The sequence below is a fragment of the Anoplolepis gracilipes genome, chromosome 5, assembly GCF_047496725.1.
Source record: "Anoplolepis gracilipes chromosome 5, ASM4749672v1, whole genome shotgun sequence".
NCBI lineage: Eukaryota > Metazoa > Arthropoda > Insecta > Hymenoptera > Formicidae > Anoplolepis > Anoplolepis gracilipes.
The window spans coordinates 14,070,841-14,088,028 of record NC_132974.1 but is presented as its reverse complement, the minus strand read 5'-3'; the positions used below and the strand labels follow the sequence as shown (position 1 = coordinate 14,088,028).

At 29.7% G+C, this 17,188-nt stretch overlaps 2 protein-coding genes across 2 annotated transcripts; both read left to right on the top strand.

The window, feature by feature from the left end:
• The first annotated feature begins 1,580 nt into the window (after positions 1–1,580).
• Positions 1,581–16,864, top strand: LOC140665897 (uncharacterized). Its single transcript, XM_072892482.1, has 4 exons — positions 1,581–3,424; positions 3,825–3,880; positions 12,214–13,768; positions 15,111–16,864. Exons 1-4 carry the CDS (start codon positions 1,878–1,880, stop codon positions 15,124–15,126), a joined length of 3,174 nt encoding a protein of 1,057 aa, XP_072748583.1. The 5' UTR covers positions 1,581–1,877; the 3' UTR covers positions 15,127–16,864.
• On the top strand, positions 7,659–10,643 carry LOC140666210 (cytochrome P450 9e2-like). The gene is made up of 2 exons (XM_072893136.1): positions 7,659–9,388; positions 9,896–10,643. Exons 1-2 carry the CDS (start codon positions 7,836–7,838, stop codon positions 9,897–9,899), a joined length of 1,557 nt encoding a protein of 518 aa, XP_072749237.1. The 5' UTR covers positions 7,659–7,835; the 3' UTR covers positions 9,900–10,643.
• Positions 16,865–17,188: the final 324 nt, after the last annotated feature.

Below are 17,188 nucleotides of genomic sequence, written 5' to 3'. Positions count from 1 at the left end.
AATTTGCAATTTTAATGCAAACCATCTTTTTTCTAATATGTATATATATATATATAATAATGCATACATTTTACAATTATTATTTTAATAAGAATGTATCTTCTTCCACTATATTTCATTGAACATTATGATAAACTGGTTATTTTCGTAATTTATTAGAATAAAAGTATCTATATGATACAAGCAAGCGTTAATCAAAGTAGTAAAGACTAATGATTACACTATGATAAAGAATATAAAAAATGTATCATTACACATAACAAATGCCGAAACATTAAATGAATAAGAACCATGATGAATGCAGAAACATGACGGAATAACGAAGCTACAAAGTAATGTGATTTAATATTTTATCTATATATTATATTGTTTGTTATAGAACGTTATTAATTAAAAATGTATTAACCAAATATACATAATTAAAATATAATATTAAAATGGAAAAGAAATAAAGTTATAAAAACGTATTTTATTGAAATATTTCACTAAATTTCTGCGACATTTTATTATCTTTTAAAAAATGCTTTATCAGATATTTTATGGAGAAAGTTTCGTGTGAAAAAATACTTACATACACAATTACATATATATATATATATATATATATATATATATATATATATTTATATTAATATATATGTGATGAATATAGTTCGCATAATATCCGTACGTATATAAAACGAAAACATTCGTGGAGTAGCAGTTGACCATCGTATTTCGATGCGTAATGTCCTTGGTACGCATCAGTTAGATTCAGTAACGTCATATACATATAAATATCTGAATAACAGATTCGTGTAGAATATGCATACTATTTATACTATCTTTTTCTTCACAATTTCAATTCCATTGTGTCAATAGATATTAGCATGATATATATAATCGCGTTGTCGGGGATCGTGGGCGCATTAGGCATCTATTATTATCTGTTTAAAGATTTGAACTTTTTTAAGAAACATGGTACCACCTCTTTCCACTCTTTTTCCTGCCATATTCGGAAATACGGAAGGTAGGATTGATCTTTCGTCGTGAATCGTTAATTGAAGAATTAAGTTAATTAAAAATATATACGATTTATATCCCGAAGCCAGATATGTTAACATGTTTGATATGACAACTCCAATTGTGGTGATTCACGATTCTGATCTTATTAAATCTATCACGCGAAAAAACTTCTATCTGTTCCCGGAATCATCGCACTTTCGTCGAGAAACATCAAGATGCATTACTTGGCAAAAATTTTTTTTTCTCTCAAAGGAGAAAGATGGCGGCTCTTTAATTATAATTGCTTGTAGAAATCAACAATCCTCGATATTCAAGGAAAAATCAAATAGAAATCAATCAAGGGATAATAAATAAAAAGTGATTTAATCCGTTTGAGAACAGTGTCTGTAGATAATATACTACATATACTTTCTATACTTGAAATTTACGTTTTATATGTATTCTCTTTTTAAAGAAAAATTTTCTTTTATCAAATATATAAATTATTGAAATATGAGAGAAATAAAAATATAAAAATAATTTTGCAGCATGATGTTTTATCAAAATGAAATATGATTAAGAACTAAAGTTGCGTGTGCAATCTAAATTCTTCTAAAACACAATCAGATATCATGTGCAATAAATGCGATGTTCACGTGATATGATGATATCATCCACAAGTACGTACATAAAAGGTCTGATTATTCATACTCATCAGTAGCAGTTCATCGTCCTGTTTCGACGATCGTTGTAGCGTTCTCCGCAACGTTCAGACTTTAGTAACGCTACATATCATATGTACCTATAAATATTCAAATAACAGGTTCGGCCAGTAATCTGCATACTTTATTTTTTTTTCATAATTTCATTCCATCGTATAAATAGATATCAGCATGATATATATAATCTTGTTGTCGGTGATCGCGGGTGCTTTAGGCATTTATTATTATCTGCTTAAAGATTTGAACTTTTTCAAGAAACATGGAATACCACATAAGACGCCTCTGCCATTACTGGGAAACATGGGATCGATGTTTCTTCGTCGCGAATCAATGGCTGAACTCGTTAAATCGATATACGATTTATCACCAGACGCCAAGTATGTTGGGATGTATGATATGAACAAGCCAATCATAGTTCTCCGTGATCCAGAGCTTATTAAATCCATCGCGTTGAAACATTTCGACATGTTTATGGATCACCGTGGCTTTATTGACGAAACCGAAGATAAATTTTTCGGCAACAATCTCTTCATTCTTCGAGGAGACAAGTGGCGCGAAGTGAGATCTGTATTAACTCCGGCTTTTACATCCAGTAAAATGAAAGGAATGTTCAAGTTGATGTCAAATTACGGCGCCGATTTTGTCAATTACTTGACGCAATTACCAGCGGAGAAGAGAACAATAGAATTGAAAGATGTCCTTGGAAGATATACGTCTGACGTAATAGCTACTTGCGCCTTTGGCGTCAGTGTTGATTCTATTAGAAATCCGGAGAACGAATTCTATGTGTCCGGCAAGGAATTGATTGCTGCCGGCAAAACCGTGATTTTGAAGGCTTATATGCTTAGATATTTGCCTTGGGTGGCACAAATAATTGGAATGACACTTTTTCCTGAAAAAATAACAAATTTTTTCCTAGATCTCGTAAAAACCACAATAAAAAATAGGGATGAGAACGGAATAGTCCGACCAGACATGTTACAACTGATGATGGAAAACCGAGGTAAGGAAGGTAAAATAGAATTGACTATCGACGAGATGGTAGCCCAGGCGTTCCTTTTCTTTTTTGGCGGCTTCGACGGCACCTCTACGTTAATGTGTTATGTCGCTCACGAAATCGCGGTAAATCAGGATATACAGGAAAAGCTTCAAAATGAGATCGATGAAGTTTTGGAAAAAACAAATGGACAGGCACCATACGAAGCAATTAATAGCATGGAATATTTAGATGCTTTGATTGAGGAGGCTCTCAGGAAGTATCCGGTTGGTTTGATGTTGGATAGATTATGCCTGAAAGATTTCGAATTACCGCCGACATTACCAGGAAAGAAACCCTTTACTATAAGGAAAGGACAAGCTATATGGGTACCGGTTTATGGACTTCATCACGATCCTCGATATTTCGAAGAGCCGGAAAAGTTCGATCCCGAAAGATTTCGCGGGGAGCGAAAGAAAAATAGTCTGAACTGCGGAGCCTATCTTCCCTTCGGTTTGGGTCCGAGAATGTGTATAGGTAACAGATTCGCGTTATTAGAAACGAAAGTTTTGATCTTTCATCTGCTAGCACGTTGCGATCTCAAACCTTGCGAAAAGACATCGATACCACTTAAAATTTCTAAAGAATTTAATTTGAAGCCTGAAGGAGGTTTCTGGATGAATATGTCACCAAGAAAAAATATTCATCACACGATTGCAACCAATGTTAATGGGACTTATTAGTTGTAAGAAAAATATATTAATATTTTTGATTGCATCTTTATAAAATATTTCTTGTTATTTGTTAGTCGATAATAATTATTGTGATACAAATTTAAAACAAAATTATTATTTTTTATTTGTTACTTTCTTAAAGTTTGCAAAATATATATATGTGATTGACAATCTTGAAGTATAAGAATTTAGTATATTGAAATGTATTTTAGATAAATTATGAATAATTTAATATTGCTACTATGAAATAAAATAAAATAATTATGTTCATATAATTTATATATATATATATATATATACATCTTTAATTAAATTTTAGATAAACTAGGACACCAAAACTTGAATGAAAATGAAGAACTTTTCTTCCCCTTTTTGTGCTTTTAAAATAAGAAGAATTCATGAAAAAAGTAGATTCATGATGCTGCAAATTCAGAAAATGGCATCATATTATTGCATCAAAAATTGTTGGTACTCTAAGAATATAATTATTTTTATGTTTTCTTGCATTATGCTAAATAAAGAGCTAGCATAAAAAAATGACAGAAGATCAAATACTTTTTATCATTATTATAGATCAATTGGTAATAAGAATTATTTTATAGACATTGGCATGATTATTAATGTCATAATATTCCGTTAAATTTTGTAATAATATATTATTAAAATATATTATACAGACCAGTAAATGAACTTCTATATATGTATTATACTAGACAGAAACACAGCTATATTTCATATAATGAAAAGGCAGCCATTTACAATTGAATTGAAAATGAGTGTACATGTTAGTAAGTGTAAGAAGTTATTAAATATACATTATAAAAATTACACTTGTTAACATACATATGTATACAATCAGTATATATATATATATATATATATATATATATATATATATATATATATATTGAATTTTTATGTGTAACGATTATACATATATACGTATATATATTATGTCTTACATTTAACTATGTGAAATATACATATATTTTTTTAAATGCTGTGGATCCACTATTCAATTACATTTCATCAATGTTAAAAAGTAGCTATTACATCAAATTGCGTAGCAGACGACTTTATATGATATAAAAGAGAAAGAGCGAAGAAGAGATGAAGAAAGAAAAAGAAAGAGAGAAGAAATTGACACAGTAACTCGACGTACAATATATTGATGTCATTCAAGAGCATCTCAATATTATAATCCTTTTGTTATACTTGTATAACAACTAGAAAAAAAATTCTATAGTATGCTATTCTGCATATGTGTATTCTATCAAATTTAGTTTGTCTCTCTCTCTCTTTCTTTGTTTTTCTTTTTGTATAATTTTCTAGAAATATATTCCGCATAGAGTTAACATATAAACATAATAAACAGCGTTTCTTTGAAACTATTTCTTAATTAACTTTTCTATATTTGTTACTTTTCTGTCGTATAAAAATCAATTTTTTGCGCAGCTCTTTTCTACAATTTTTTAGAGATATATTTCGTGAAAGTGATATGTTATATTTATTTTCAAAAGAAATATAAAAATTGCAATTTTGTTTTTTTTCCTAATTTTAAAAAACAGATTAGAGTATTTATATGTATTTATCTTTACTCTTATCTGATATCGATAAAGATATATTTTCCTCTTCTATAAAAATTTAATCAATTTAAGAATTCAATTCTCGCGCAATATTATTCTTGTAATATTTTTTTTACCGACTGGACTTCTAATATATATATCTAATATATCTAATATATAATGTATGTGTGCATATATATGTACATGTAACAAAACTGTTATTGATAAGAAAGTGATAAAAAAAGAAAACGATTAAAGATAAAAAACAGCAAATGCGAAAAGGATTAAAGTTTGAATTAAAGTGCTGCTTTATGTCTCTGATGTTGTGATTACATCGATGAATTTGCAATTTTGCAAGTTAATAGAAACGATCGTTTTTCTAATATGTGTATATATACAAAGTGTCCGGTAATAATCGCCCCACCTCTCTAGGACTAATAGAGCAGGTCAAACTGAACATAAAAGTCCTCTATCATTTTGCGATTTGCGCAATAATTATTAAAATATTAATTAAAAACGCTCAGCATATGCTGAGTGCTATATACGGCGCGCGCTAACGCGCTGAGCGTTTTTAATTAATATTTTAATAATTATTGCGCAAATCGCAAAATGGTAGAGGACTTTTATGTTCAGTTTGACCTGCTCTATTAGTCCTAGAGAGGTGGGGCGATTATTACCGGACACTTTATATATATATATATATATATATATATATATATATAATATCGTTCGCTGAGCGTTTTTAATTAATAGTTTAATAATTATTGCGCAAATCGCAAAAGGATACAGGACTTTTCTGTTCAGAATAACACTCTGTATTTTCCTTAAAGGATGTTGCGCGAGCTATCGGACACCCTGTATATAATAATGCGCACATTGTCATTTTAATAAGCATGTATCTTCTTCTACTATGTTTCGTTGAATTTAATGATAAGCTGCTTGTTTTCGTAATTTATTAGAATAAAAATATATGACGCAAACAAGCGTTAATCAAAGTAGTGAAGACATTAGTTTATGATTACACTATAATGAAGTATATAAAAATGTATCATTACACATAACAAATGCCGAAACATTAGATAAATAAGAAACAAGATGAATGCAAAAACATGACATAAATAACAAAGTTGCAAAGTAATGTGATTGATGTATATATTACTTATATATTATTAGTATTTTATTTATTATATTGTTATAGAACATTATCAATTTATTATGTATTATAGAATATCATATTGGAAAAATTGATTAAATTATATATAAATTGTGAAATATGTACACATATTTATATCTTACATTTAAACTATGCGAAATATATATGTGTATATTTTTTGAATGTCACATCCACTGCTCCATTACAGTTCATCAAGGTTCAAAACTAGCTATTACGTCAAACTGCGTAGCATACTTCTCCGCATAATAGATATATACGAGAAGGAGTGACCGAGCGAGACAGAAAGAGAGAGAAGTGATCATCGTAACTGGATATGATATATTGATGTCATTCATGGTCACCTCAACATTATTATCTTTCTGTTATAATTAGAAAAAATTTGCTAACTAAATTAAAAGCTCTGAATATTACTAAATAATAAAATTAAAATAATTAAGCAATGAAGAGCCAATGCAAATGTAGAGCGCGAAGTAATTTCAAAGGATAATTCAATTAATTATTTATTCATTATTCATATGTTTCGGACTTCTTTCGAGCCTTCTTCAGTGACTTAAAATAAAACAATCATATAAAATAAAATAAAAATAACAATAATATTCACGCTCTATATCCGCATCGGTTCTTCATTGCCTAATTATTTTAATTTTATTATTAAAAAAAAATTTTCTATATAAAGTGTGTTATATATGTGTTCTATCAAGTTTAGTTTTTCTTTCTCTTTCTTTCTTTCTGTACATTTTCTAGGAATTTTCTAGGAATATTCCGTATAGAGACAAATTCATTTTTTTCAAGAGAACGAATAATGTATGTGCAAAATTTCAATTTTGTCCTAATTAAAAAAAAAAGTATTTTCTTTAAATCTGTAAGCTTTTACATTAAATTGTTATAGTTTAAGGGATAAATTTAAAGTTTATCTTTCTATATTAAAAATCTCAAGAAAATCGTCATAAATTAGTAATATTAATATATTAAATATCCTTGTAATTAATCTTCAAATTATAAATCAAAAAAGTAGGATTTATTTATAATTATATAAAAGATAAGATTTTATCATTCATTTGCAGAAACAAATAATGATTAAATCCGAAAAGTCTCTTCAATTATAATTATGTTTGTAATGTAAAAATCATCAATCTTTAATGTTCAAGGAAACATCGAACAGAAATTAATCAAAAAAGTTTGTGTATGACATACTACAGAAGCTTTCCGTATTTAAAAATCTACGTTTCTTAAATTATCTTTTCAAAGCAAAACTTTCTTTAATCATATATACATTATCAAAATAAGAAAAAAAAGTTATAAAAAAGTATTTAATTGAAACATTTTATTAAAATTTCCAACATATTATCTTATCAAAAATGCATCCTTATCAAATAGAGATATCATTGAGAATCACAGTTGGGTACAAAATCTAAATACGTATGCAAATACAAGCCTATGTTAGATAATAAATGGTTTACATGATGTCATATCTGCGCGTATATAAAAGGAAAATATTACTTACGACGTAGCAGTTGACTATCGTACTTCGATGTGAAACGGTCTTCGCGCGCATCGTTCAGCAATTTTAATAACGTTATATATTCATATATAAATACTCGATTAACAGATTCGTGCAATAATCTGCACATTATCTGTTTTCTTCACAATTTCTATTCCATCGTGTAAACAGATATCAGCATGGTATATATAATCGCGTTGTCGGTGATAGTGGGTGCTTTAGGCATTTATTATTATCTGTTTAAAGACTTGAACTTTTTCAAGAAACATGGAATACCACATAAAACGCCTCTTCCACTATTGGGAAACATGGGATCGACGCTCTTTCGTCAGAAATCGATGGCTGACTTGGTTAAGTCGATATACGATTTATCACCCAAAGCTAAGTACGTCGGACTGTATGACTTAACCAGGCCACTCATAGTTCTCCGCGATCCCGAGCTTATTAAATCCGTCACGTTGAAACATTTCGACATGTTTATGGATCATCCTACTTTTATCGATGAAACCCAAGATCCATTTTTCGGCAAGAATCTGATCTTCCTTCGTGGAGAGAGATGGCGCGATGTGAGATCTATATTGAGTCCGGCTTTCACGTCCAGCAAAATGAAAAGTATGTTCAAGTTGATGTCGGATTGCGGAGCCGATTTTGTCAATTACTTGTCGCAATTACCAGCGGAGAAGAAGGAAATGGAAATGAAAGACATCTTTACGAGATATACGAATGACGTAATAGCTACTTGCGCCTTTGGCATCAGTGTTAATTCAATGAGAAATCCGGAGAACGAATTCTACGTATACGGCAAGGAAGCGACCAATTTTAACACTCTCGCCCTTTTGAAATTCTATATATTTAGAAGCTTGCCTTGGTTGGCACGAATACTTAGACTTAAATTTGTTCGTGAAAAAATAGCAAATTTTTTCCGAGATCTTGTAAAAACCACAATAAAAACTAGGGATGAGAACGGTATTATTCGTCCAGACATGTTACAACTGATGATGGAGAATAGAGGTAAGGATAACAAAACAGAATTGACTATTGACGACATGGTAGCCCAGGCGTTCATTTTCTTCTTTGGCGGCTTCGACAGCAGTTCTCAGTTAATGTGTTTTGCCGCTCACGAAATTGCGATAAATCAGGACATACAGGAAAAACTTCAAAATGAGATCGATGAGGTTTTGGAAAAAACAAATGGACAAGCACCATACGAAGCGATTAATAGCATGGAATATTTAAATGCTGTGATTGACGAGGCCCTCAGGAAGTATCCGATTGGTTTGGCGTTGGATAGATTATGTTTGAGAGATTTCGAATTGCCGCCGACATTACCGGGAATGAAACCCTTTACTATAAAAAAAGGACACAGCGTATGGATACCGGTTTATGGACTTCATCACGATCCTCGATATTTCGAAGAGCCGGAAAAGTTCGATCCCGAAAGATTTCGCGGAGAGCGGAAGAAAAGTAGTTTGAATTGCGGAGCCTATCTTCCCTTCGGTTTGGGTCCGAGAATGTGTATAGGTAACAGATTCGCCTTGTTGGAAACGAAGGTCCTGCTCTTTCATCTGCTAGCACGTTGCGATCTTAAACCTTGCGAGAAAACATCGATCCCGCTCAAGATCGCTAAGGACGGTTTTAATTTGAAACCTGAAGGAGGTTTCTGGCTGAATGTGTTACCAAGGAAAAATATTCTTCACACTATTACAACTAATGTCAATGGGACATGTCAGCTGTAAGAAAATGTTATTAATATATTTAATTGCATCTTTATAATTTAGAAATAATTTTTTAATATAGAAAAATATTTCTTGTTCTTATCCATTTGTTAGTTGATAACTACTGTGCGATATTAGTTTGAAAGCAAATTGTTTTTTTTGTTACTTTTTTAAAGTTTTTATACAAAATATATATATATATATGTGTTTGGCAATCTTGAGATATAAAAATTTAGTATTGAAGTATATTTTAGATTTAGATATTATGAAAAATTTAATATTGTTACTATGAAATAAAATAGGCTTAGATATATTTTAAATTTTTTAAATAATCACTAATATTCAAAAATTATTATCTTAAAGATTTAATGGTGATACTGTAACATTTGATACGAAAACATTGACGCTATAACATATTTAAATTAATAAATAGGTGCAAGATAAATAGAAGATATAAGAAGATATAAGAATAAAAAGATCCTTGTTATAAGAGGATCCTAGCTCTATCCATCTTTAATTTTCAGATAAAGCAGGAAACACCAAAACTGAAAATAAAGGATTTCTTCCTTTTTTGGTTTTTAAAATAAGAAGAACTCATGAAAGGAGAAACACATGTTGCTGCAAGAACAGAAAATGGCATCATATTATTGCATCAAAAATTCAATTTATTAGCATCAGAAATTTCTGGTATTCTAAGAATATAATTATTTTTATTGTGTTCTTGCATGTTGTTAAATAAAATGATAATGATAAAAGAGCGAGCATAAAAAGATGAAAAAAGATCAAATACTTTTAATTTTATATCATAATTATAGGACAATTTGTAAGGAGAATTATTTTTCAGTATAGACATTGGCGTGATTATTATTGTCATAATATTCCGTCAGATTTTGTAAAATATATTATAAGGACAAGAATTTCTTCATATTAGATTGCTAACATGGCTATATCTTATATGGTGACACAAGTCAGGACAACCATTTACAATTGGATTGAATGTGAGTGTATATGTTGGTATGTGTGAGAAATTATTACATATTCATTAAGAAATTTTTACACTTACTTTAACATATACTCTCACAGTCAACCCAATTTGTAAATGGCTGCCCTTGCTTTATCTGCCGCATCACTATTAGCAGTCTAGATTAATGTATAAGTCTGTGGATAATTATTAAAACAACTTGAAATTAATACTTACTTAACATAAACAGTACGATTAAAATGTATCATTATGTGTATAGAATAAATATTTCAACACTTTTTGTCAACATATATATATATACAAATGCGACATATTTTTGAATCCTATATATTTACTCGATTCTGTTGAACCAACATGTGAAAAAATCTTTGCGAGATGCATCAAATTACGCAACAAGTTCCTTCATACAATAGACAACAAAGAAAAGAAAGAAAAAATGAGGAAGTTGATCATCATGACACGACAATGTCATATTATCACTTTCGTGATCATTTGTTATTACGTCTTATGTAGTATAGTTATCATATGTATATAATAAATAGCGTTTCTATGAAACTATTTCTTCATTTTTTGCTTCATACCTGCTTTTTTTTGTCGTATTAAAATCAATTTTTTTTACGCGCTTTCTACAACATTTTAGAGACATATTTCATGAAAGTAAAATATTGTATTTATTTTCAAACGAAATATAAAAATAACAATTTTATTTTTTTTAATCTTAAAAAATAGATAAGTGTATGTATTTATCTCTACTCTTATTTGATAAATGTATATTTTCATCTTCAATAAGTTTTTGATCAAATTTAAAAATTTAATTCTCTTACATTATCTTTGTAATATTTTTTTCAAATGTATTTATTATATATATATATTAAAAACAAAATTGTTATTTATAAGAAAATGATAAAAAAGAAAAGAATTTAAAAAATCAAAAGAAACAAACAAAAAAATTAAAGTTCGAGTACTGCTTTCTGTCTCTGATGTTGTGATCACATCGATAAATTTGCAATTTTGCAAATTAATGCAAACAATCTTTTTTCTAATATATATATATATATATAATAATGCACACATTTTACCAATTTTTTAATTTAGATAAGCATGTATCTTATTCTATTGTGTTTCGTTGAATTTGGTAATAAACTGGTTGTTTTTGTAATTTATTATAATAAAAATATATAATACAAGCAAGCATTAATCAAAGTAGTGAAGACATTAGTCTATGATTGCACTATAATGAAGTATATAAAAAATGTATCATTACACATAACAAATGCTGAAACATTAGATGAATGCAGAAACATGACATAAATAACGAAGCTGCAAAGTAATGTGATTTAGTATTTTATCTAAATATTATATTGTTATAGAACGTTATTAATTATTATGTAAAATATCATATTGAAAACTTTTAGTAACGAAACATACATAAATATTTAATATTAAAATGGAAAAAAATAAAATTATAAAAACATATTTCATTGAAATATTCTACTAAATTTCCTCAACATTATCTTATCAGGAATGCTTCAAAATTATCAGAAATGAGACATTTTATTGAGAATCAAAGTTTTGTGTGGAAAAATATGTACACAATTACATACATATATTAATGTACGCGATAAATGGCTCGCATGTTATCCGCACGTATATAAAACGAAAACATTATTCGTAGAGTAGTAGTTGACGATCGTAGTTCAATGTGTAACGTTCTTCGCACGCGTCGTCCAAATTTCAGTAACGTCATATATATATATATATATATATATTATATAAATATAAATATTTAAATAATAGATTTGTGTAGAATATGCACATTATCTTTTTTTCTTCACAACTTTTATTCCATTGTGTAAATAGATATCAACATGGTATATATAATCGCGTTGTCGGTGATCGTGGGTGCTTTAGGTATCTATTATCTGATTAATGATTTGAACTTTTTTAAAAAACATGGAATACCATATAAAACGCCTTTCCCACTTTTGGGGAACATGGCAGGATCGTTCTTTCGTCGTGAATCGATGGTTGACCTTGTCAAGAATACATACAATTTACATCCCGAAGCCAAGTACGTCGGTATGTTTGATATGAGAATTCCAGTTGTGGTGATTCGCGATCCTGATCTCATTAAATCCATCGCGCTAAAAAACTTCGATCTGTTCCCGGATCATCGCACTTTCCTCGAGGAAAATCAGGAACCATTATTCGGCAAAAATTTATTTTCTCTCAAAGGAGAAAGATGGCGGCAAGTACGGTCTTTGCTGAGTCCAGCTTTCACATCCAGCAAAATGAAAAGTATGTTTAAATTGATGTCGGATTGCGCGGCCGAATTTAGCAATTACTTGGCGCAAATGCCAGAAGAGAAAAGGGTAATGGAAATGAAAGAGGTCTTTACAAGGTACACAAACGACGTAATAGCTACTTGCGCCTTTGGCATCAGTGTTGATTCCATGAGAAATCCGGAGAACGAATTCTACGTATACGGCAAGGAAGTGACCAATTTTAACATTATCTTTTTCTGGAAATTTTTCATAATTAGAAGCATGCCTTGGCTGGCGCGAATAATTAGATTGAAATTTTTTCCCGAAAAAATAGTTAATTTTTTCCGAGATCTTATAAAAACCACAATAAAAACTAGGGATGAGAACGGTATTGTTCGTCCAGATATGTTACAACTGATGATGGAGAATAGAGGTAAGGATAACAAAACTGAATTGACTATTGACGACATGGTAGCCCAGGCGTTCATTTTCTTCTTTGGCGGCTTCGACAGTAGTTCTCAGTTAATGTGTTTTGCCGCTCACGAAATTGCGATAAATCAGGATATACAGGAAAAACTTCAAAATGAGATCGATGAGGTTTTGAAAAAAACAAATGGACAGGCACCATACGAAGCGATTAATAGCATGGAATATTTAAATGCGGTGATTGACGAGGCCCTCAGAAAGTATCCAATTGGTTTGATGGCAGATAGATTATGTTTGAAAGATTTCGAGTTACCGCCGACATTACCGGGAATGAAACCCTTTACTGTAAAAAAAGGTCACACAATATGGATACCGATTTATGGACTTCATCACGATCCTCAATACTTTGAAGAACCGGAAAAGTTTGATCCCGAAAGATTTCGCGGAGAGCGGAAGAGAGATAGTTTGAATTGCGGAGCCTACGTTCCTTTCGGTTTAGGTCCGAGAATGTGTATAGGTAACAGATTCGCCTTGTTGGAAACGAAGGTTCTGCTCTTTCACCTGCTAGCACGTTGCGATCTTAAACCTTGCGAGAAAACATCGATCCCGCTCAAGATCGCTAAAGGCAGCTTTAATTTGAAACCTGAAGAAGGTTTCTGGCTGAATGTGTCAACGAGAAAAAATTCGCATCATACTATTGCTGTTAATGTTGTGAATGCCAAACCGTAAGTAAATTTTGTTAATTTAACTAAATTATCAAAATTTATAATTTAATTAATTAATTGAAAAATGCAAAAAATTACTTTCTGCTATTTTCTTATTATAATTATTAACGTAATATATTTAATTTTATGTCATTAATTATTTAACAAGAAGTAAAATAATTCCTAATTTATGATGCTTTAATTTTTTGTGAATAATTTTATCTTTTCGAATTTATAAAATCTAAAACTTTCGTGTTCCAAATATTAATAATCTTTATGAAATAAAAATACCAATATTAGAAATAGGATGAGAAGATTATTGCAAATATATAGTTGTATATTTTGTTTATCTTTTAGATAAAATATATGTGGGAAAACAATTAATGATCAAAATAAAGCAAAAGATTTATATCTTGACTTTCCGACAATGAAATATTTACGTTGCTAATTCAAGCGAGTAATGGAGCTAAAGTGATAATGGAGATAAATCATCTTTATCTAGAAATTTGTAGTAAATGCTAATGTAATTTGAACAATGCAACAAATACACGGGATATTTAGAGGTGTTAATAAATACAGTGCTATATATAATAATATATGTAAGTTCCCTCAATAATAATTAAATATTTAACTAAATAAAATTTTTTTTTATTCTATAATTTGTTGATAGTTGGATGAAATAGTGTTTGAATTATATTCTTTGTTTACTTTTTTATTCTACACATCGTAATATATATTATTTCACTGAATAAAAATTTCTTATGTGTTAAAAATAGAGCTGTTATTATTTCCTGATATTGTTAATGAAGATAAAAAGAGACATTATTAAAAGATTAAAAATCAAGTAATACTTGTTATCTCGTATCGTAATTGTAAATAAATTTTATATCGCTAATTATCTTTTGTCTGAGGCAAACAACTGCACAATTATTGTTGTCGATAAACGTTTGTTTCTTATCCGTTTCGTTGTATGTACTTTGTAAAAATTAATTTTATATAGTTTGCTATATTTGATAATAAAGTTATATATATATATAGACAATTAAAAATAGGCGATATTAAAAATAGTTACAATTATACAAGACTACTAATAATTATATATAAAAAGACTCTCACCAAGAAATAAAAATAATAGTTAAGAAGATACGGGAACTTTTATATAAATAAAAGCTGATAATTAAGAAATCAATTACATACGTATATATAATTGACAAAAATTATATAAATGTTTATGATGATTTAGGCAAAACTTTAAATAATTAAAAATAGCTACAGATACAAACGGTATTTAATAATAGGTAGTTATACAGTATTAGAAGTTTGCTCTAAAAGTTACAAAATAATAAGAGTTTCCTTTTGCAAGTGTTATACATATATAGATCCGTCTCGTGACAGAGAGTTTGCTGATCTAGCGGTATTATAGAGGAGATTCTGCGCGAGAGCTGAACGAGAGGTCTCTCTGGCATTGACCAAAGAGGATCTGCATTGGATGCACGTTCTCACGCGCAGTTGCACGGTGGATAACAGCCGTATAATGTATTCGGCTACGTGATTGGGCGTTTCCAGAGACGCGATACGAGCTTGTGAATGCCACTTTAATGAGCGGTTGGGAGCCGGGAGCTGGGAGCCGGGAGCGTGCGCTTCCCCGACGCGCGACGGTGACGGTGACGGTGACGGCGACGGCGACGGCGACGCTGCTCTTGCAAAGGAATCGCGCGCGCAAACGGACACAAACCGACTTCTATTAAATAAGGCGCTCGCGTGACAGTGAGCCAACTGGACACTTTGTTCCATTCGATCCACTTGGTCATTAGATACGGTTATCCTTCGATGCTACGAGAGATCCTTGTAATTTAGATAATTAGCGTCCGACTGATAATCATCGGCCAAGTTCTGTATGCGTTTAATGTATTATAATTAGGGTTTGCTATTATATGTTTAAACGAAAACAGTTAGTTAGCGTTTCCGTTTATTTGGAAACTTCTTTTTTCTGAATTTATTTTCAAATTTATATATATACACGACTTTTCTTCCTTTTTCAAGTATCTAACTTTTGTAAAATATATTCTATCACACGTTGAAATATTTATCACGGATGTACTTATGTCGTCATTAGTTGGATGATTACGCGATATGTAATGTAAATAAATATATTAAATATACAAGTGTTTTCGTTTAAACGTATAATAGTGAACTTTATACGGAAACGTTTCTCTACAAGTAAATTAGTTTCTCTACAAGTTTTTTTCAGAGTGAATATAAATAACTGTTTCACGTAAAATTAGAAACTTAATTATAACAAATGATCGGTGACAACCAATTTTTAAATTTATTCATAATTTATAATCAGAGATTAATTTATAATACATAACTGTTAACTATTTCTTTCCTATGGAAATATTCAAGTTACAAGTATTTAAGAAAAAGTAAATAATTAATTTAAAAACTTACTAATATTAAAGTTCATTTAGCAAGTACAATAATATCTTTTTGAGAGAAAAAAAAAACATTGCAAATTCAATAAAATTTAAATTATATACATATAATAAATAGTTTGTATAGTGCAAGACTATATCATTGGTAAAAATGGCCATTTTCAACTCCCCGAGGTGTATGTCCGAGCAAGTATCCTGACTCGATAAAAGTACCCCTTCTCTAATCTAATTCACTTACCACCGCTGGAAAGGGACCGCATGTTGGAGAAGGGCTAGGAATTGATGAAGTAGAGATCATAAGGGTGGCTCGAAACGATGCATTGTCTCGCTACGAAGAAATTGAACAGGGTGTGTGGCAAAAACACTCTTATAATTTATTAAACACTCTTATAATTATTTTTGGAGTTATTTGCACTATTTTGTCCGCCTCCATATGTAATTATAAAATATATTACACCGAAGTTAAATAAATCAATACTGAAAAAAAAACTGTGATTAAAATTTATTGCTATTATCGTGGAAATCGTCGTTTGAATTTTACTGTTAAATTTTATATACATGTATCTTTTTGTCTTTCATTATATTATATATGAACTAAATATATAATTTGCACAAAGTTCTCTCTTGATTAAAAAAGTTTTGTATTACCTATAATGTCACGAACACCTTGTTTTTTCTCTCTTTTCCTTTCTAGTCAATGCGTATTTGAATATTATGATTCTAAACATTCAACTGTATGATAATAAATAATATGTATATTTTTAATTAAAATAATAAAAAAAAATAATTGCGCCAAATCATACAATAAATATTAGGCACATAAAATTTAATTCTTTTATTACTGTTTTAGTATTACAATTATTATATTTAATACAGTCTCTAATATATAATTATGTATTTTATGTAAGTACACATACATATGTATAGCAAAACATAAAATTAGTCTATGCAAATTTTAATGTAACATATATGTATGTACTTTAAAGCCTATATAAAAACATAAAAT